The sequence below is a fragment of the Amphiprion ocellaris genome, chromosome 10, assembly GCF_022539595.1.
Source record: "Amphiprion ocellaris isolate individual 3 ecotype Okinawa chromosome 10, ASM2253959v1, whole genome shotgun sequence".
NCBI classification, from domain to species: Eukaryota; Metazoa; Chordata; class Actinopteri; family Pomacentridae; genus Amphiprion; species Amphiprion ocellaris.
In genome coordinates this window covers 11,402,480-11,425,084 of record NC_072775.1, presented here as the reverse complement: position 1 = coordinate 11,425,084, position 22,605 = coordinate 11,402,480, and the positions used below count along the sequence as shown (strand labels likewise).

At 40.8% G+C, this 22,605-nt stretch overlaps 2 protein-coding genes across 6 annotated transcripts; one reads left to right on the top strand and one right to left on the bottom strand.

The window, feature by feature from the left end:
* Positions 1-1,850: 1,850 nt before the first annotated feature.
* On the bottom strand, positions 1,851-15,126 carry gk5 (glycerol kinase 5). 2 transcript variants are annotated; one of them, XM_023295034.3, is made up of 17 exons: positions 14,992-15,126; positions 14,406-14,745; positions 14,193-14,286; positions 13,618-13,693; positions 13,360-13,453; positions 12,517-12,648; positions 11,020-11,095; positions 10,564-10,625; positions 10,409-10,482; positions 8,926-8,986; positions 7,976-8,102; positions 7,790-7,894; positions 5,930-6,024; positions 5,465-5,568; positions 5,306-5,365; positions 4,386-4,519; positions 1,851-3,666 (listed from the first exon to the last, which is right to left on the bottom strand). In XM_023295034.3, exons 2-17 carry the CDS (start codon positions 14,529-14,531, stop codon positions 3,494-3,496), a joined length of 1,593 nt encoding a protein of 530 aa, XP_023150802.2. In that variant the 5' UTR covers positions 14,532-14,745; positions 14,992-15,126; the 3' UTR covers positions 1,851-3,493. The 2 variants fall into 2 exon arrangements, with proteins under 2 accessions (XP_023150802.2, XP_023150803.2); XM_023295035.3 differs by having other exon boundaries at positions 14,406-15,063.
* On the top strand, positions 15,098-22,498 carry LOC111585505 (nucleolin-like). 4 transcript variants are annotated; one of them, XM_035941396.2, is made up of 16 exons: positions 15,098-15,257; positions 16,167-16,258; positions 16,326-16,409; positions 16,483-16,623; positions 16,935-17,051; positions 17,131-17,241; positions 18,315-18,386; positions 18,492-18,615; positions 18,720-18,877; positions 19,126-19,252; positions 19,371-19,531; positions 19,634-19,763; positions 19,855-19,985; positions 20,075-20,201; positions 20,301-20,548; positions 21,945-22,498. In XM_035941396.2, the coding sequence occupies exons 2-16, from the start codon at positions 16,207-16,209 to the stop codon at positions 22,007-22,009; spliced, it is 1,848 nt and encodes a 615-aa protein (XP_035797289.2). In that variant the 5' UTR covers positions 15,098-15,257; positions 16,167-16,206; the 3' UTR covers positions 22,010-22,498. The 4 variants fall into 4 exon arrangements, with proteins under 4 accessions (XP_035797289.2, XP_054870039.1, XP_023150800.2 ...); XM_055014064.1 differs by having other exon boundaries at positions 15,165-15,257; positions 16,167-16,233; positions 16,938-17,051; XM_023295032.3 differs by having other exon boundaries at positions 15,165-15,257; positions 16,167-16,233.
* The last annotated feature ends 107 nt before the right edge of the window (positions 22,499-22,605 follow it).

Sequence of the window (22,605 nt, the reverse complement as noted above, 5' to 3'; positions counted from 1 at the left end):
AGGAAAGAAGAAAAAAAACTGTGACGTCCACACACAAGCCCTGTCGTGGCAGCTGATGCAGTGCGACCAGATGGATGTACATTGGCTAATGACGGAGAGACGCACGGAGACGCACCGTTACGCGCAAAAATTATAAATAGAGCGCACACTATCTGTCTTATCACCAATTACATTATAATGGCTACACGCCTTTTGGGGGAAGATGCCGGGATCTCCATTTTCAAATCTGCAGGGTGGAGGGATCTTTTTCATCAAATGCACGAAAAAATGCATTAAAATGATCAAGGATTACAGCACCAAAGCTGGAGTTTGGGCGCAGTGAAGGTATTTTTCGGGGTTTTACAGTAGAATCCTTAAACTGCAGCTCTTCTGCACACAGTTCCTCGGCGTTGAGTCACCAAACCAATAACCAGTCTTATACAGCAAAGAATGCACACACACACACACACGCACACACGCGCACACACACACACACACACACACACACTCATGCATGCAGGAACAAAAAAGCCAGTGATCAGCATATTTAAAGCCGGTGAGGATGCTATTTGTGACTGACTGGTTGAGCATAGATATTTGGGACGTTTGCCAATCCTTGTTGCTATGGCAATTCAGCACTAGATTCTGTGTGTGTGTGTGTGTGTGTGTGTGTGTGTGTGTGTGTGTGTGTGTGTGTGTGTGTGAAAGAGACAGGAAGACAGAGAGAGAGAGAGAGGACACAGAGTGCATGATTGTAAACAGATGTGTCAAAGTTAACAGAGATTAACACTTTAAAAAACTCAACAGAAACTATGGAATAAGGCAAAGGATGGCGGCTTATTCTGGCACTGTTAACTCAGCTTCCATTTTCTTTATGCTCTGCCAGAGATGAGTGAAATTCACAGAGCTGACAGACGAGTTAAATGTCTTGGCAGAAAAGAGAGGAGGAGGAGGAGGAGGAGAGGGAGAGAGGCTGAAAGGGTCACAGGAAAGAAGAAAAAAAATGCCAAAAGCTTAACTTCCAACCCCCTGACACTCCAGCGAACAATCCCAGTGTGTCACAGAGAGAGAGAGAGAGAGAGAGAGAGAATGGAAGAAGAGGGAGTTATATAATGACCCCTGATGTAGGGTTCAGCTTGCAATGGGGGAGGGGGACCGGAGTAGTGGTCGCACTGCATCCAGTTCCTGCTGTCAGTTTGAATTTGTTGCAAGGCGGGGTCCCACCACAACTCATACAATGCAGCACCAGGCACAATACCGGCACGCACACACACTCATACCCACTTTCCTGATTAGTGTGAGAGCTGATTCATGGGCTAGCCCTGTCCGTCTCACACGCACTCCCGCACATTTTTCCTCTTGTGCAGCAACATCCACTGCAAAAGCAAGCAGCGAAGCAATCACGTTTGAAAGCTGAGATTGAAAAGGAGGGTGGTGGGTGCTGGATTCGTGCAGAAAAGACACACTGTATGGATCTTGTGTGACGTACGCAGAACTCACTACTTCTGCTCTTCCTCAGAGCGAGCAGACACACACAATCCTCCCATTGTTTAGGAAAACCCCCTTTCGTGCACTCAATTAGTGCCCCCTTCACCATACCAGCACCATGAGCAGGAATACACACCCCATTTGTTCTCAGTCACTCCATCCGCAAGCTGCCATAGCAACCCTCACAGCGAGGTTGGTCACATCAATGGGACTCAATCCCTTCGACTCATCTCGCAGCCCTCGCGCTTCTGATGATTCCAAAGTGACAGCGTTTCCCCCCAGAGCCCATGTGGAGGTAAACACTTTCGGCCGGCATCTGCTCGCTCATCGAGCCGCTGACACCTGTGTAGCTGAGCGCGCAAGAAAACGCCACAACCAACAGCTGAGAGATCATGTTTTTAATACTAAAAACCCTCCACGACATACAAAATACGCTGTTTTCAGGTAGATTTATGACTACACTTGTGCGTTATTTGTTATTTGCCAGCAGCTTGGGATGACACGAGCCATTCAAGAAGTGAATGAAGTAAAAAAGAGTGTTAGAAAAATCTCACACGTTGACCTGGAATGGTGTTTGAATCTGAGGCGTTAATTTCAGCATTATGCATAGTATCACTTCACAGAATGTTTGGCTGTTTTACTACAGTTTTACAGTATTAAGAAAGGCAACAATACCCAGCAACCATGACAAGTCACAAAGGAGATTCATAGTTTACATTTCTGTAGTAATTTCGGTCACATCAGTGCATTTAATCACAACACAAACAGCATTTTTAACAAGTTCATCATATGACATCAACTCAGCTACACCTTCAGCAGCTACACAACACTGACTCACAAGGAAATAAACTCAGCACAAATCTATGCATGTCCTATTTCTGTTTTGAGTGAATACTTGAATCCCTGATTGTGACATCATCAAAACCTGTGATTACTGCATAGCAAAATGAGTCCAGTCACATTTAAAACCTTTTCCAGTTCAATGAGACACAACGGGTTAGTTATGAGACAAACCTGAGGCAGAGAAAAAAAACATTCAAATACAGACATCCAGTGGAATTCCCACGCTCAGGGAAAACACAGTTAGATTTTGTTGCGATCACATTTAAACAACATTATCTCATGATTAGAGAACACATAGAATTAATGGTTACAAAAATTGTTGCTCCAGATTTCCAAAAGGCATCACTACTGTTCTTGAGAGGTAAGTATTTTCTTGAAATCGCAACATGAAAACATCATCTTTACATCAAGAAGAAGCAGCTACATATTAAAGAATGACATTGCAAATCACTAAACAGTCTGTATGAAATGTGTGTCCTTTGTGGAGGCCTTTGAGTCCCGAGGAATCAAGAACAGACACGTCGATTTTCCCGTTGTTCCCACTTTTTATTCTCACAGACGCTGATATGTGAATGTGATATAAGCGATTTTTAGTCTGCGGTTTCTGATTAATATTTGGCATGCGGTTGCTATGGTGAGCTCATAAATCCAGTCATCAGCGCCCCCATGTGGGGAAATGTAAAATAACATTACAGCTGGAAAAAATACTGAAATATGAAATAGCACCAGTGACTTCAGACGTGGAATGAATGAAATGCACTTCTGGTCAGGCCGCTATGGTGCGAAGACATAAAGTAAAGTAGAGTCGCTTCTGTAATGTGGCTGACAACACTTTGGAAAGTGTATTTACCCACAATCCCTATTTCAACCATAGTCATCAGTGCTGTACCATCATGTCAGTGCATACGACCTTCAGTTGTGTTTCCTGCTTTAGAGTGTGAAAAAAAAGTTGTTGTTTCCCCTAGAAAGACTGCACACCAGCACCTCCATCATCACTAAAAGCTTCGTACCACATCTTTAGAGCAAGTGGACCAGAATGTGGTTCAGAAGATTCATTTCACCATCACAGTTGATGGTCGTCATTTCTTCAAACAGTAATTGAGTTTAAAACCAGCTTTCACAAGTACCCAAACATCACTTGTCTATCTTTTCATTTGGTCAAACCCTGTGTGTGGATCCAGTGTCAAGGCTGCTTGTACCAGTTCATGGAGCGTCGCAGAGCTCTTTCCCAGCTCTGGAGGATGGGGATGTACTCCCGACTTGTGCTGCCGGCGCCCTCCTTGGCTGCACCCTGGGGCAAGAACATTGTGTCGGTACTCTGCAACTTTTTCAGCTCCTCCCGGCTCCTCCAGAAACCTGCAGTGACAGCAGAAGACAGACTGAGACTTTAAAGACACATGCACAACATGTGCAACACTGGCAGCCATAAAAAAAAGAGGAGAATTTGGCAGAGTGAATGGCACACTGTGAAATGATTTAATTATCTACACGACTGTTCAGTGATCTGCAAAGAAACCATGTTCCTCGGACACATGATTCACTTTATTATCCAGTCATCAGCACCACCTGGTTGACGCCTGTTACACAACAACAAGAACAAATCCATCTTTTTAGTTTGATTTGATTTAGCACTGACTAATGTATAACAATCTAATTACATAATGTGAACAATTAAATGGAAAACAGATTATATAACAAACAGCGGCACTTCGTTTTGTTTCTTCTGGCAGAGTCGGCAAGTATAAAAATAGGACTTTTGATCATAACTTTTCAAATGAAACTCTGTCATGAGCTGTTGTGTTGCAATATTTTTAGAGAAACACTCCAGTGAAAGAACAGAGGAACACTGAGGTGTCTGAGCTGCTTCTCATCTCCATATTATCCAGTTTGTGCTGAACAGCAATTCTGAGACGTCTCAGCTTCACTCAGCAGGCTGAGTACAAAAACTGCCACTCACAAAACAGTAGCGATTATGTTTAAAAAAGCATTCCAACTGCAGTAACTACAGTACTCTCAAAGCTAAAAAACAAACATTTATATATATTTTTTTTATGTGCGAGTGTGTTTTTGCATACCAACTCCAAGTCCAGCGACAAAAGCAGCCCCCAAACACGACATCTCGTTGTGTTGTGGTCTGGCCACCTTTCTGCCGAACAGGTCTGCAGTCAGCTGCATGACGAAGTCGTTGGAGGAAACTCCCCCATCAACCCTGAACCAGACAGGAAGAGAGCACTCAATTACACCTCGACTCAATTTACTGTAACCGTATCGGAGAAACACACGCCTGTAATGCACTGCCAATAAAACAACCGAACTGCATTACTAGAAGCAGGATACACAAGAGCCAAGTCTGATACGCCCAGTTTGCTGGACACAATCCAGATCATATAAGAACATGAGATATGAAGAGATGCCTCTCCTATTCCTGTCACAGTCTGACATAATCACCTGATCGCTGTTGCTTAGGTGGACTGCGATCATTATGCATAACTGCTAGAATCATTTCCACTCACGTTTCCTACCATTAGCGTTCCCTTCATCTGCTGTGTTTTAATGGTACCAACTGGTTATATCAAAGCACTTCACTTCTAATATTTAACCGACTGAATATCAACGAGCATCTACTGACGTTAGCTTTATGGATTTAGTTGCAAAGCCAAACACCGCAGCACCACGGCTTGGTTTGAAGCCAAATGAAAATGGAGAGCAAATAACTTAGTGGAGACAATTTGTTGGGTTTGCAGCAAATAGGCTGCAGTCAGGAGCATTAATAAATCTAATAGAAGCATACAATGAACAGAACAAGACTATTAAACCAATATTTGTAATAAATAATACATATAATTAATTGTCAATTTCATGATTGTGACAGTTCTAGTCTCTGCTGGTCAGATATAAAACAAATGCCCATGAGTCTATATGACATGTACAGGACATCTACATTACTAGAATCAGAAACTTGTGGACAAGCAAAGTGGATGAGGAAAAACTGTACCTGATCTTTGTGATGGGAATGCGGGTCTCTCTTAGCATCGTCTCGTAGAGCTGTTTGTTTCTGGAAAGAATAAGAGTACAAGGAGTGAGCATCAAGCAGCATGAAAGACAATAGTAGTGAGGACATTCTTAGAGAAACTATCTCTTGAAAATGAGTCACCTGAAGGCGACAGACTCCAGAATGGCACGGACCAGATGGCTTTTAGTGGTGGAAGGTTTGAGGCCCATGAGGGAAGCACAAGCTTTGGGATCATTCAAAGGAGCCTCGAAAAAAAAAGAAAAAACAGGTCCTAGTATCTTTTACATAGTCAGCATGGGTGTAGGTATACTGTTCTACACAGTTACAGTACTTATTCTTGATTACTCAAGCATAAGAAAACTGATTTTTTAATCAGATCTCTGCATTTAAACTATAAACATTCATGACAAACACTTACAAGTGCCAGTTCACAATGGAAGGCAGAGAAGAAGAAAAAAAAAGACGTTACACAGAGACAGAATCAAGACTAAATGGAAATCAATGTCCATGCCCAACAGCAAACAGACATTATTCTGAGTATATATATAGGTGTAAACACACTACACAGAGTGTGTATTAAAATAAAAGCATAATGTTTTCATTTACCTGCAGGCCGCTGAAGGAAGGGACAAAACAAACTCCGTCTGAGTCACTGACACTGTAAGCCATGGCACTGGTCTCTGTGACATCAGAGAAGAGCTCTGCAACAACACACACAGGTGTCACACACTCAATCTGTCAATCACCGTCTGATTTATTGTAAAGAAGACTATGACTTAAACAAGGATAACTGTAGATGATTCTAACATTCTGTTTATCACCTCACCATCATTCTGCTATTTGGGGGAAAAATTGCTTTGGCTTGTTTGTATTTCTAAGCAAAGATTTGGTTAAGGGTCAAAATAGTGACATGTGGAACTGTTTGGGTGGAAAATTTGCATATTTGTCATTAGGGGCCTCTTAATGCACGATCCGAATCCTCTGCAAGACTTAAGATTTTCAGTGTGGTAGGTTACTACGTGGATTTGGTCATTTTTTCCCATAACAGAGAAAGCAGTAACATGCAGATAGCGGAAAGCAAGAACAAAACTGCCTGAAATGAGCGGCCAATGGCAGAATTATTTCCGCATCCTACATCTGGTGAGTCAGACAAGCCAAAAACAGGCTGGTTTGAAACTAAACTATGGGCTGCCAGTGAGAACCAGAAGCCAATCAGATCCAAACAAGGATCAGGACAACATCACCATCATGAGTGGAAGTGTACAAAACCAGTTGACACAAGCAAACAAAATGGAGAAAAACTGCGTCGCCTGATCATCTGGAGAAAATTTACTTATTCAGAATGCAGCAGCTCGTCCCCTAACCAGGGCAAAGAAACGTGAGCACATAACGCCGCTGATTTCCTCACTTCACTGGCTTCCGGTTAGGTTCAGCATTGATTTTAAGATTCTTTTGTTTTTAAGTCTCTGAATGGACTGGCCCCAGAATATTTGCCTGATCTTCTTAAGGTGCATCAACCCTCCAGTGCCCTGAGGTCAGCTGACCAGATGGTCCTGGACGTTCCTCGATCCCTCATGAAAACCAGAGGAGATTGAGCCTTTGCAGGTGAGGCTCCCATGCTCTCTGTGTGGTTTGCGGATAGCCTCTCCATTTTTAAAACTCGTCTTAAGACCCACTTGTTCGACCTGGCCTCTGGCTGAGCAGAGTCACCTTTAACCCCTTGACGCCTGAATTTATTCACAATTAAATTTAATAAAAAAACTTCTGCATTTTTGGCTTTCCAGCTGATGCTAAAATAAGTGGAGATTGCTAATTTATCTATTACACATAGAACAGATATATAATAATTAGGTCCCACTCCGACCAGTCCTACGAGAAACCAGTGCTTGCAAAAGGTTCCGAGGTACGTATTGAATATGCACAAACCGGCATCGGGGGAATGGATACGCTATCTCGGCTGCAGTCTGAATGAAAGTGGTATGATGCAAATTCGCGACAACAGGCGTCAAGGGGTTAATGGATCGTTTATCTGTTTTATTTTACTGTTTTATTGTTTTGCTTTTGTTTTTCTCATATTGTTGATGATTTATTTTACTGTAAAGTACTTTGGTTGGCCATAGGCCTTTAAAAGTGCTATATAAATAAATCTGACATTGACAACTTTTAGTGTCAATGTGGACACCTGCTGAATTTTAGCAGAAGCTCAAAGGCTCTACTTGGACAAACAGGTTCTATGCAGAGCTTTTTGGAGAGTTGACAAAAATTGCCACCTAGCAGGCTTGGATGTGGAACCGGTTCTTCTTGCTAGAGGGCACTTGGCATTATGAGTCCTTAATGGAAGTGCTGCAAGAACAAAAACTTAAGTAGCTCCATTGGCTAAAAAGTCCTGTGTGTTGTTTTCATATTGTTACAGAACCTGTCACAAGAAGAAATCACCACAGCTACTACATACACCTCATGGCTCACCCAGCTTCTGAGCCCATCTGATGGCAGTGCCCGTGTCTGCCGCATTCCCCTCCGCCAGGTACACCACCTCGGAGCCGATCTTCCACCCCACAATGGGATACAGACCTACAGTGAGAGGATGAGGGGTTGTAACGATCCTGTGTGGACAAATGTGGATATTTTCTACAGCGTGTTTAACTCCTCTACCTGCTACAGACGTATGTGGTTTGCTCCCAGTGTTGATGTCCATGAAGGTGCCTGTTCCCATGGTGATCTTTACATCACCAACGTCGAAGCAGCACTCTCCAAACATGGCCGCCTGCTGGTCTGCCATCTACGGCAGATGGACGGAGGAAGACATTTGCATGTTGTGATAACAATGAATGCAAAACGACTCGACACTTAAAATGTACAATGCTCGAAACGTCTTAAACCCACATTGTGTGCATAAAGGAAAAGTGAGAGTTTTCAATAAGACAGGGCCGAAGTCTACACTGTATCCCAGTTTATAAATGTGTTTGATTGTTACCACACTGTTTTAATGCTTTCCATGTGTCTTATTGCTTTTCTTGTTGTGTCTTATCTGTGCGCATTTATGACCAATATGTCGTTTCGGGGCTGCACAGTGGCGTAGTGGTTAGCACTTTCGCCTTGCAGCAAGAAGGTCCCTGGTTCGCGTCCCGGCTTTCCCGGGATCTTTCTGCATGGAGTTTGCATGTTCTCCCTGTGCATGCGTGGGTTTTCTCCGGGTACTCCGGCTTCCTCCCACAGTCCAAAAATATGCTGAGGTTAATTGATTACTCTAAATTGCCCGTAGGTGTGAATGTGAGAGTGCTTGTTTGTCTTTGTATGTGGCCCTGCGACAGACTGGCGACCTGTCCAGGGTGTCCCCTGCCTTCACCTGAGTCAGCTGTGATAGGCTCCAGCACCCCCCACGACCCTAGTGAGGATTAAGCGGTGTATAGATAATGGATGGATGTCGTTTCGGGTGATCTACGAGGTTATCGCAAGTCCCATATTACCTGCTGTAAACAACTGTGAATTGTCATTTTAATGACATAATGGAGGTGACACGCTGACATAATCAAGTTAGAAGGTTGTAATGAATGTTCTTTATCAAAATCAGATTGTGTGATGCCAAGATTTTGATAACTCACCACTGACATAATGGGAATGGACACCCCAAAGATGGACTGGTCCGTGGAACCAAAGTCAAAGCTGTTGCGTCACAAGGGAGAAAACCAGACACAATGATTCAACCTCACACTGTCTTTCCATACTCTTATCTACAGCTGAACTGCAGGCCGTAGATTGAGAACAACAACATAAAAAGCATGCAGTGCTTCACAGTTGCACTAAAATGGCACAGAAGTGTTGAAATGATGTAAGAGTTTTTTGTACGCAGCAGCAATAAGCACTAGTATTAATTATTACTTTCATACAATAATTAGCTCTGACACATAGACATTTAATGCTATTAGGTGTTTTTAAAATCACATTAAATATGATCATGTCCAATTAAAACTGCAAGCACAGACTAAATGTTTTCAAAACACCTTGAAGCATAACTTTGGTGTTTCATTTACTCTGACTGAATGACTTGTGTACAAGGTGCGATCAAGAAGTTTTGTGATTCTCCCTAAAAAAAAGGCATAATCTGTACATTAAATGTGGCCAATATCTTCTTCAAAGTGGTGTTCCTGTGCAGCGAGACACTGCTCCCAGTGCTCCAGCCATATTTAGATGGCTCACTGGAAATGGGTCTACAGCTACAACTAAGGGACCTCACACCAGCCTTCAGAGGAAAAGTTCAGAGTCACCAAGACTGAAGGAGGAGTGTCAGGTTAGCAGAGTGACAGTGAATCCTCTCCCCTCAGGGTCGGACTGAGTTCTTCTGTAATGTCATGAGGTGCCAGAGGGAGAACATTCAGCACAAACCAGCTGAACTGTAGCATGTACCATCCTGTAACTGCTCACAGCGTGCTGAAAACACACTTGTAATTTGGCCAAATTGTTGCTCTCCACCCATCCTACCTTGCAACTTCTTTCTTTTCCCCATAATGAAATTAATGTTGAAGAGTCACTGTTCTGACACAGTGGTAGAGACTCAGCGTATTGCAGAAGGTGCTTGACGTACTAACAGAGAAGGACCTCCAGGGAGCATTTCCAACATTGCAAGAGCACTGGGAGAGGGATATCGCTACACAAGAAGATTAATTTGAAGCCAATTTAAATCGAAGACAGCTTTTACTTCTTATGGATGCAGTCTCGGAACTTCTTGATTGCACCTTACATTCACTTACGTTTCCCAGCCTTATATTGCAAATAAAATAAATGCTGCATGTGTGTATGGCATTTCCAAATAAACAGAAAAAGTTAGAGAAAAGTGCATACAATAAATACATTTCAATGTTGTAGGAGCTATTTTTTTTCCCCTGTCCTACTTTGCTTCTATCATCTGGGATTAAAAAAAAAAAACAAACAAACACAATAAAACCCCAGCAAACTGTAGGACACTGTGAACAGTGCATCTGAGGTAAATGCTATAAAAATGTAGTATTTTATAGAAAAAGACTTTTACTGGCTAAAAGTCATTAGATTCAAGTGTTTGTTGGCATTTGAAATGAATGATCGACTCACCCTGTATTTTCTACTTTGGGGAAAATAGACAGAGGCAGAGACACAAGAGAGGAGAGAAAGCCACTCCAACACATCTGTGAAACAAGTCACATTACAGAGATATGAAAAAACACACACAGACAAAAAACGCTTAATAAATATGACATACAACAGACCTGATAGGAGTCGAAAATCCCTGTTGCACTGGCATTAGAGTAATCTGTGGCATGGACCTGTCCTAAAATAGAATAATAATAATAATAATAATAATAATAATAATAATAATAATAATAATAATAATAATAATAATAATAATAATAATAATAATGTATTAAAAGCCACTTTCTAAAAAGGTAACCCCCCCGCCCCAAAAAAACCCCAACTTGCACAAGCTCACTTCTTTCCCAACTCCCCCTCTCCCACAGGAGGGAGCTGAAACATTCCTGAGAAATTTCAGCCAATCAGTGATGCAACAGGATTGCAGAAACAAAGAACATTCTGTCTGGGACTTAATGTCCTGTTAGAGATCGTATGGAATGCATTTCAGTGGACAAATCATGTAGTACTGCACTATTTCCAAAAGACACCGTGCCCAGAGGGAGCTGGTGAAACACAAACATTGCCAAACCCACCTTTTGTGAGTTTGAACAGGAGCCAGGTGTCTATTGTCCCAAAGCAGCAGTTGCCTTCATCTACTGCTTGACGAACCTGGAAGAAGAAAGAAACATGAGGAGGCTGAAAAAACAAGCCAGTGACTGTTGTGGTCCATCTCACAATATAAGCCTCTCAATGCTGCACCTGGATTTTATTTATGCTTAACTATTCATTTACTTAACCCTGTAAAACGAACTGTTGCAAAAAGACATCAGTTTTTTTTATTTTTATATATATATATATATATATATATATACACACACACACACACACACACTACTAATATTTTTACATAGTTTACCAAGAAATGTGCAAATGTGACATATCTCATGCCTGAAAACTGGATTTGAACAATTTGAGACAAAGAACACTGAAAAAGAAAAACTACTTTTTAAGTTGAATATACATTTAAAAAAATAGGTTGTTTCTGCTAAATTACTACGGAATTTCTAAACAATGGGCAAATGTGGCATCTCTCAGGACCAAAAACATTAAAAAATTAAGTCCTTAAAGGAAACCAAAAACAAAAAAAGTTGATTATACATAAAGGATTGATTGTTTCTATTAATATTTCTACGTATTTTAAAAAGAAATGTGCAACTCTGATGTATCTCAGCCCCAAAAACACTGAAAAATGAAGTCCTTAAAACGTCACATTTGGACAGTTCTTTTTAACTTACGTCGAAATAGTCATTGAAACAACTTATTTATTTATGGATAATCGACTTGATCAGCACATAAACACAATGCCAGCCTGCTGCGGGTGGAACAGTGGTTGTAAATTCACTAATACGCTAATAAACCAATCTCGAAAAAGCCGACAATTTTAAGAACCAGTGAATTCAATCAATGGATTATTTTAATTTTCTGATCCTGCAACTTAATGAAGCTACAAGCAAACATGATGAACAATCATCACTGCTGACACAATTAATGGAGAAAATAAGATTTTTCTGCCACTGACATTATTTTTTAGATTAACTGTGAAATCTTGAAAGTAAACTACATAACTTCTGGTAGCAGTGACATAACTTTATTTGTGGCTTTAACTTTTCAGCGCTCTCTATTCCAGGATTCATTGTGCCTCTGCCAAGGCGAGAGCCTGCAGGGAGTTTTCAGGGCCGTTTGTTTGCCTGTCAGTGGGATTTTAGAAAGAACTGCAGGCAGATTTCAAAAAACCTTGTGGAGATGTGAGACATGGGCAAAGGAATGAACCTTACTTAGGCATTACTTTCTTGCTTTGCTTGATAGAGTATTGGGGAGATAGCACATTCCTTCCTAGTTTAGTTTTTTAATTTTAACAAAACATTTTTCTGGCATCAGTCACCACTACCTCTGTATTTAAGCAGCACTTTAAACCAGCAAATACTGTTCACTGCATTTATCAAGCCGGTCAATGTGCATCGCAGTTGCCCTAGATCTAAGTTCATATCAGTTAACTGGGTTAAATATCACTGATCAACACATCCACACACCTGCTTGTAGTGTGTGAGGGCCCAGACGAGGCGAAAGGTGACATGCTGAGTGGAGAAGACGATGAGACTCGCTGCGAGGGATCGCTTCTGCCTGGTCAGGAAGTAGACCATCTTCATCACGCTGTGGATCGCCTGAGATTGTCAAAAAAAAACAACAAACCAGAATGAATGAAGGGACAGTATATCCAGCACTGGTCCAAGAAATACACAAAGGCTGCACTGGAGTAATTCAAGAGTTTAAGTACAGGCTGCCTCAAAGAAATTTACATCATTCCATCACCTAATAATTTGTTTCAAATTTGTTTGGTCTTTTTGCTCAAAAAGGTGAGATGGCTTGGACGTGCTAATGATGGAGACAACATGCTATTGAAATGGCCCCACGCTCACCTGACCTAACACTGTGCGATTTCTTTCTGTGGGGTTACGTGAAAGGACTGGTCTATATCCCACCACTTCCCACATCTGTAGAGGAACTCAAGAACAGAATCACTGAGGCTCTGGAGAATGTTACACATGACATGCTGCAGCGAGTGTGGCAGGAACTCCACTACAGACTTGATGTTTGCTGCATCACAAGGGGCGCACACATTGAACATTTGTAATAACTTTGGAACATTAGAAAATTACCATCCCCCAGAATTTTTCTTTTGAAATTTGTAGAATAAAACATTTAATGTCCAAAATAAATCCTATTAAGTGTCATTTCTCCTGACCATGTAGTCACTCTGATATGGACATCTCAAATTATGTCAATTTTTTTTGGGACACCCTGTATTTTATCCTTCACTTCAGCTTTGAATCTTAATAAAATAAATGAAATGAAGGGATGCAAAGGAATCTCACTTTCATGGTGCAGGACCTGTTCCAGGACTTCACCAGGTCTGCAGTCCTCTGATCCTGCCAGCTGATGAAGTTATGGAAAGGAACCCCAGTTTTCCTGTCAAAGTGGAACGAGAAGAAGTGAAACAAACCAGAGAAGGAACCAGTGTGGAAGATAAATATCACAAAGGATCAACTGGTGTGCTAAAGTTGTTCCCTTCTAGCCCCCCACCAAAGCATGGAATTAATGCATGTAATTATTATTTTATTACTATTATCTACCTGTCCCATGTTGTGAAGGTGCCTCGTTGAGTAGAAATGCCAAGAGCTTCTATCTGACGCATTTGTACACCTGCATCTACACAAGAACAAGAACAAAGCGACAAATACAAAGAAATCATCAAAACTGCTGCTAAAACTAAGTCAGCTGTTCTAGGAATGTTATTTAAAGCCAGAACTGCAAATGGTTTCGAGTATATGATGAACAAAACATCCTTTCACATTTCAGTTAATTGTAATTCCATCAAACAACGACACAGGATGCAGCCTCCAGACAAACATGGAGCCGAGCAAATAGCTTTTAAATAATTAAATATGCGTATGATTCACGAGTTGAGTGTGATTTTTTTTGGACGACTGCTGTATCGAACTGCAATAAATGTAAGTGCACCTAAAGAAATACAATCTGTCTTTTCTGTTGCATGTTCTGAAATGGGAACTCTGACGTTTATGGAGGCGTTGCAATGTTTCATCACATTTGCATTTGTCAAAGGATGTGACTAATGTCGCTAACACCCAGTGTAATCCCTTAATACAGCTGTAGGTGGATGTGAAAACAGGAATGGGTGCACCTGTACCTTGCACAGCTCCCTTAACCACACTGATAAATCCTTTCCACAGGTCATCTGGGTCCATCTCCACATGTCCCACCTCTGGATACAAGGGAACAACCTGGAGAAAAGCATTGACGCAAAAGCAAACATGCTAAATACAAATACTCGTAAATTATGTAAATGTGTGCTGTGGGTGAGAAAAATAAATGTAAATGGGTAAAGATGAGGGGGTGATACCTTGGTGGCGCATGATCCTCGGATTTTTGCCTCCTTGTCATAGACATGACATTTCATTGACGTTGTACCGACGTCCACTGACAAGATGAAGCTTTCCTTCTTGAAACCATTCCGCTGAGTCCCCATCGTAGCAATGTTTGTCCTGTCGTTCTTCAAATCGGTCCCACGTCCTCCATGATCAGCTCACGCCGCTGTTGTTGATAGGCTGAGGGGATGGTGTGACCCGATAATCACTTATCTGCTGCCTGCTCCGGGAGAGCTGTCGTGTCGAGGCTGTAACTTGAACTTCGGACTGAGGTTTCCTCAAAGTTCACTTCAGCCTGTTAGAGTCAACACGGAGCTGCAGCCGAACAAACGCCCACACAGTGTGGACAACAATACTGAAGTTCAGTATTTGTGCCAGACAGAGATACTCAGTTTCTACAAAGTTGAAATGAGTGCGGAGTTTAAATAGGAGTTGACCAACCCAAGTGAAGCTGATTAGCTACAATGGCTAGCTGTGAGAAAATTACACTTGAGCGGCTGTAGCTTGGAAAAAAACACTACTTTTCTGGCAAAACATTATTTACTAATACCAAATATTTACCCGGTCCGTGCTCATGAGAGTGACGCTGACACAGTGATGTTCTGAGGAGGGGAGTTCCGTAAGTTGCACTCGTTAAATCGCGTAAACATACCAGAAGCTTTTTCTCCCTGCGGGCATCCGTACGTAGTAGATCACACGCATGCGCAGTACGTGGTTTTGCTCGTGGATGTTTTTAGCAGACCACGCGTGTGTCCACCGGCTACCTTCTTCCTGGTTCCATCCTGTGTTCGTGTGGTGTTTTAATGCACAACATGGTGAAAACAGACGTAAGAATTACGTTATATTGCATTTGTATTATCCAGGCTTCAAGGTGACTTAGGTGGATTAGTTTAAGCTTACTGTTATTTAATGCTACTTACAAGCTAACAGTTTGTTAGCTAGTGAATGAAAAAACAGCGTTCTTCCACTGACAAGCACCGTTTTTAGTTGTTAGTACATAACTGTGCAACCTGTAGGTTTGGTTGACTTGGAAACGTTATTTAACTTCACCTAAAGTAAGACTGAATCATTAGCCGACTCAACTATTAGTGGATTGTCAGCGGATATTATTTTTGAAAGTCAATTAATAATCTCAGTAGTCTAACAAGGCAGAATACCAGCCATGCACTAGTCAGACCTGTTCAATGTGAGAATTTGCTGCTTTTATTTTGCTTTCCATTTCATTTCATTGCTCCATTGCATCAGCAACCTGTCTTGCTTGTACGTGTCAATAATGTATTTACTGTTAATAACTGTTTATTCCTATCATCACTTTAAACATTCCCTTTTACGCATATCTATTGCTGCACATAGTAGTTATGCACTCATTTTATTTTCTTTAATCTACTGCCCATATATAAATGCACGTGTTCTTTGTGTAAGTACTGTGAGCAATGAAAAAATTGGTCAAATTCCCTGTATGCGTGCAAATACTTAGCCAATGATTTGATCCTGATATACAAGCATAAAATTTATATATCTGTTGGTCAGAATATATTTTATTGTTAATTAGGTTTTTACATATGATTAATTTTTTTTGTTGCATAGCAGTAAATGCTAATGAGCAGAAAATTCGAAGAAGAACAAATTTATCTGGCTTTTTTTGAAAAGCCAGATAAATTTGTAACTGACAAACAAGCAATTACATAGACTCACAGTGTTATAAATGAGTTTTTGTTATAATCTTTGTTTTTAAGGCTCCAAGACGTAGTAAAAGACAAAGTAAAGTTGCCAAAGATGGAGAGAAGGACAGTGCCAACACAGGCAAGTCATTTCTTCCAAACAACAGGTAATTTACAGTAAATATGACTGTTTCTGTTGAATAATGACAATAAATCAGTCAATGTTCGTTTCAGAAGGGCAGAATGAGACCAAGGAGGACCATCCCACTGAGAGCACAGAAGTGGAGGTACAACAGGAGGAGGACCAAGATGAACAAGGTACTGATAACGCATAACACTTGATGTCTGACTGAAATTCTGAGCTGTGCGAATAATGGCAATGCCTTTTTAGATTCTCAGATGAACACCGTCATAGAGGTAAAAGGAAACACCCCAACAGTAACTGTATCCTGGGAGGAGAAGAAGAAAGAGGAAGGAGAGGGTGATGACACAGAACAGATGACCAATGCAAATGATCAGATGACTGAAAGTGGTACAGACTTTTATTACTCTGCATGACATAAATTGTTGTTCCTCTTCTGAGATGTATGTGCCATTAAAGTTCCTTTGGCTATCTGAGTCTTATTGTATGAAAGCTAAAATATGACACTTGATGTGTAAAAGTAGAATAATAAGGTCTATAACCAGATCTATCACTTCCAAGACATATTTCGATTTTACACTTGTACTTCATTTGTTCTACAAGTGAAACATTCCGTCTTTACTGGAAGCCATAAAAAGTTGTAGGATAGATGGCAGATAGCAGGGCTGTTATTATTATTATTATTTTTTTTTTTTTACCAGAAGAACAGTCCCAGATCATCTCTTCGGCTGATGCTGTCTGTCCCACTGAGGAAGCTCCCAGCCAGGTTGCAAAGGCAGAAGTGGACGAAGAGATGGAGGAATGTGGAGTAAAACCAGGTACAACACCTAAACACAACCTTATAAATGTGTCAGAGTGAAATCCTGAACGATGACAGTAACGGTGCTTCCTCTTTAGAATCTCAAATGGAAACCGCTCCTCAAGAAAACGAAAGTACGCCCGCCGTAACCCGTAAGAGGAGGAAGAACAAGACTGAGAGAGAAAATAATGAAAATACAAAGACAGCAGGTAAGCACATCTCAGAGGGTTATCATTTATTCTTTGACAGAACTGCATCAGGTAGAAGTTTGTTTTTTCTTTGTCTTTTGTTTACTTTTGCTCTTTGTCTTCCATAGTTTAGTCATACTCATGAAATACTCTTAAATACAGCCACCTTGTTTGTCTCAAAATACATGTATGCAAAAACAGGGATGAGTCTATTAATAGGAGCACGTTTACATCACAGCTGAAGTTTGAAACTCTGAAAATGTCTAAAAAAAATCCTCAGTAAATATGTCCATTCAAGCTAAAACTATTTAAAACCACCAAGTCTGAATACTTTAATGAAACCTCATCGAAACTGCTTGTAAACTAACTTTAGAGTTAGACAAGTAAAGGCCCGATCATCGTCTCTCTGTGTCCACTAACCAATGCAGACTTTTAAGGAGTGGGTGGCAGATGCACTCGCTGTTCCTTTAATAGTACAGTAGGTGCTCATCAGTAACCTGTGCCAGCTGTCTGCTTGCCCATTGAACACAGATCAACACACAGGGCTCCCGCAGACGTTTCTGAAAGGCTGTGACTTTGCACTTTTCACAGGGTACAACAGCTGGGTACAGACTGGACTGAAGCACCGTTTGAATGATTATTCCTGAGGCTTGTCAAACACTATGAAATAGCCTGTAACTGGAAGTTGTTAGTGTCGCATCCCGAGAACAGAGAGTGGACGTAGTGCAGGATTTCAAGGATTTGGAAATTCTCACGATTGATGGAAAGCATGTAGCTACAAATAAGAGGAGCCCCCCAAGTCCAGCAGCTTCAACAACCTCACAGATTTGGGACGATGACTAAGTTTACGTCACAGGGACACTTGAGGATGGATGGATGGATGAATGGATGGATGGATAGATGGATAGATCGATAGATAGATAGATAGATAGATAGTTTATTAATCCCAAGGGAAATTCAAGAATTCTAAGGGAAATTCAAGAGACAAACAATTCCAGAGTTATTCCACGTCACGAAGTCCAAATCCTGCATGCTGTTTTCATACTAATTGTGCTGATGTGTGTTATAACTATCAAATTTTCTCTCTCCTACAGCAAAGGGGAAACGGAAGGCTGACCCTGCTGATGAGACTTCCCCGTCAAAGAAAACAAAGCTCATCAGTGATGGTATGAAGTCGCATTACAGTCAAATAGTCAAATGTTAAATTCATTGTCATGTACGATGTCCGATATTCCTGCCGTCACACATTTTACTGCCTTATTCCGTTGCAGGTTTTCGTCTTTTTGTTGGCAACCTGAACACCTCGAAACCATTTGCAGAACTCAAAGATTCATTAGCAAATTACCTCGTGACACAAAGTCTGCTGTTTGATGACATCCAGTTAGATCAGTCCAAGTGAGTGTGTTTGGATTTTCATGTTCAGTTCTTCATTAGGTCGTGGGCTTTGTAAACACTGCTGCTACGCTAAATAACTCAAAAATCATTTTCTGCTCTTGTAGAAAACATGCATTTGTAAATTTGGCCTCAGAGATGGATTTGACCAAAGCCTTGGCGTTAGATGGAGAGACAGTCTTCGATAAGCCGCTGAAAATGGCCAAGGCAAAGAACAAAAGTGAGGACAAAGTGAAAGTGAAACCTCCTCCACTGGATAAAAAAGGTAACAGAATTGCTTGATCAGTCAATCTTGAATTATGTTACTTGCCATTTAATATAGATACAAGTGTAATGTGAATGCTTACAAATTCTAACAACACCAGGCCATTCATTATGCAGTTTAAAAAACACATATCTATTCCTAAATACTGGATTTATGATGTAATGATCTTAGAATTCTGAACAACACAAAGTCCAAGTAGATTCATGGAGATTAACAGTGTGACTTGAAAACTGTCCTGTTTTTGACAGCCAAAGATGCCAGGTGTTTGTTTCTGAAGAACTTGCCGTACAATGCAACAAAGAAAGACATTATGAAAATCTTCCGTAAGGCCATCGCCATCCGGTTTCCTGGTGGAGCTGAAGGCCCAAGCCATGGGTGAGAGTTTGAAAAACCTGCGTTAAAGTTCACTTCCTAACATACAGAGGTGTCAGAGGTACATGTTTGATGAATATTGGCAATATGTGTTCTATGAAATGTGCTTTATTTTCAACAGTATCGCATTTGTGGAGTTTAAAAATAAAAAAATAGCAACAAAGGTGCGGCAGAGAAAACAAGGAGCTCGAATCCGAGGCCGGGTTTTGGTAGTAGACTGTGTAGGAGAGAGAAATGTGTCAGAAGTCACCAAAGCTGATGCTGACAGCAACAGCAAAAAAGGTAAATTACTGTCAGACGCTAGAATGATACGAAAGTTACTAAATTCAATTTTTATTACGGCGACTTACCTGCATTGAAAAACATTTTCTTTCCATCTCACAGCTGCACCTCCTCCCAGCAACACTCTGTTTGTGAGCAATTTGTCCTCCAATGTGAATGAAAAAAACCTGAAGAGCGTCTTTCAGAATGCAGTTAGTATCAGCATACCAGAACGCCAAAGCAAACCCAAAAGGTAAGCACATCTACGCCGATTCATTTCACTTTGAAGTGATGAAAGTATTTAAATTTTTTCAAAAACAAATCCCATCTGTTACTTTATGCAGATTTGCATTTGTTGAGTTTGCAACTGTAGCAGATGCTGAAAAGGTGCTGAAGTCACCCAAAAAGATTAAAATCGGCAAAAGAGAAGCCCGAGTGCAGTTCTGTATGAAGGCAAAGGCAGAGAAACCTACAGGTATTTGTGAGTGTTCATGTATGCAAGGCTGCTTTCTTAAACCTGTTTGATATTTATTTTAATTTTACATCTTTAATTTTTCCTTTAAGTCCTATCAAAAACACTGATTGTAATGGGCCTCGCTGAAAAGACGACAGCAGAGACACTCAGAGGCGCCTTTGAAGGATCCGTCGATGCAAGAGTCACTGTAGATAAAGAGACAGGACTTTCAAAGAGGTGGGCAGCATGAGGTTGTCCCTCTACTTTGGTAACTATCCAAACAGACTGATCTCTTTTTATTTTACTTGCTGCTGTTTTATGTTGCATTCTCATCAGGTTTGGCTTTGTGGAATTTGAGAGCGACGAAAATTGCAAAGCTGTCAAAGCAGCCATGGAGGACTGTGAGATCGATGGCATCAAAGTGACCGTAGCTTATGCAAGAGCCAGGAGTGAAAAAGGTCGGCAAGATGCCAGAGGAGGCTCGACGGGGCGTCCCAGTGGACAGTCTGCAGCTTCGGCAGCTGCCAAAGAGAGATGTGGAGGCAAAGAAAAAAGCCTCAAAGGTGGAAAAAAGAGCAAAAAAGGTAACACTGTACTTACTGCCAGAAAGTTGGTAGTCACATACATAACTATGTGAAATGTGAATTTGGTTTCTTAAGTAAAGAACATATGAAGAATTATCATCTGACCCTGCATTGCCAGTCACGGTACGTGTCAATAGAGGCGTTTCTGGCATTGTGGCCTTGACTGGTGTGCGACTAGGCATCGTCACAATGCATGATTGACGATTGCTCCCGTCTACAAACACATAAACATGAATCAACATGGCAGCCTGTTTGGAAACTTACTCTTAATATGAAGGCACATCATCGAAATGTGTTTCTAAAAGCACGAGGTGAGAAATAAGACATGCCGTTGCTGAATGTGATCTCTTTTTTCATTGACAACCGTTTGTTTAAACTCCCGCTCGGGTTGCTGATTTAACTCTTAAAATCTCAGCTCTGTGTGTCACAGTTGCAAAATTTGATTTTTATTCTTTTTAAATTAATCCCCTGTTGCCTTAAAATGGCTTAGATGTGAGTCTGCTTCCTCTAGAACAGAGGTGTCAAACTCATTTTAGTTCAGGGGCCACATTCAGCCCAGTTTGATCTCAAGTGGGTCAGACCAGTAGAATCACAGCATAATAACCTATAAATAACCACAACTCCAAACATTTCATTTGTTTCAGTGCAAAAAAGTACCTTCTGAAAATGTTCACATTTAAGGAATTATATTTTTACAAAACATTATGAAGAAACTGAAATTTCTTGAGAAAAATAAGTTTAATTTTTTGCAGTATTATACCTCAGTTTATCATTTACACATTACAACTTACACATCATGATGTTCCTACAAAAGCACAAAACATTTAGTCACAGGTATCTGGAACCGACACGTATGAAACCCTGATAATTTGTCCTCCTGTATATTATAATCACCATATGGAAATGTTAACAAGGTTTTAAAAGCACAAATTTCACCAGAGATGGTCTTGAAAAGTTTGTGTTGTTTCCCGCGGCGATGAATTGCGCTGCACAACCCTGATTTGCATAATGCAGCTTAGACTTCAACTTGATGCAAATGAGGCGGTCACCTCGTGAAACCCTACACAGGGGGTAATTAGGAAGCCTGGAAATGAAAAATCCTGTGGACATCAGCTCTACGAAATACACGCCTGTCTTTTATCTCATAGTTTTTGTTGTGTGTCCCAAAACTTGAAACCTACTGCTGAAACCCAGATTAGTGATCATTGTTTAACTCAACTTCTCTGCTTCTTCACTAGTCAGCGTCAATACCTTCGTAGTGTCAGAGAATGGGCTTAAATCACAAGGTTCAAATTAGCACACGTTAATGTTGAGTTTATGTTGCTGTTTATTTACTTTCCATGTTTTTTGATGGCCAATACATTAAATAATGCATTTAAAAATGCCTTTCTTTCAGGTAAAGGACGTGGAACAGCCACACCACAGGATGCTCCTAAAAAAGTGAAAAAGTGTAAAGAGTAACTTGTCCTGACAAACCTTACAGCTACAGTTAAGCCCAAAAATATTCGTACCCAGAACAAATTTAGGTTCTTAGTGAATTGTTCAGATTGTTCAGAACGTTCTTGGTGGTGATCCTTGGATTCTTCTCGGCCTTTTGCTCCATCATTCTCACCAGTTTCCTACCATGATGTTATAGTCTTTCCCCGTCTTGTGATCAGCCACATGCAGCTCTTCCTCTCAGTAATGCAGCCTTATAATATGCTTATAAAGCTGTTTGATTTCAGCTTCAGCTTACAGGGATCATATTTGACCGCTGACTGAGTAGAAAATAACTGGACCAGCTGCTGCATCGGTGATAAAATGCTCTAGAACACAGTAGAAATGTCCAAAATCACCTGATTTGTGAAAGAAGCTACATTTTTCAAATTTGTGACAATTTATGAATACTTTTGGACGTGTCTTTATTTTTTGTTAAAAAAAAGAGAGATAATTAAAACATTTCTAACACAATCATACCATATTTTGTGACTTGTTTGTGCCATTGCTGCAGGTGAAGAAACCCTGTGGTCAAATCAAATTTTACTACAAATCTAAATAGTCTGGGGCTTGGCTGTGTA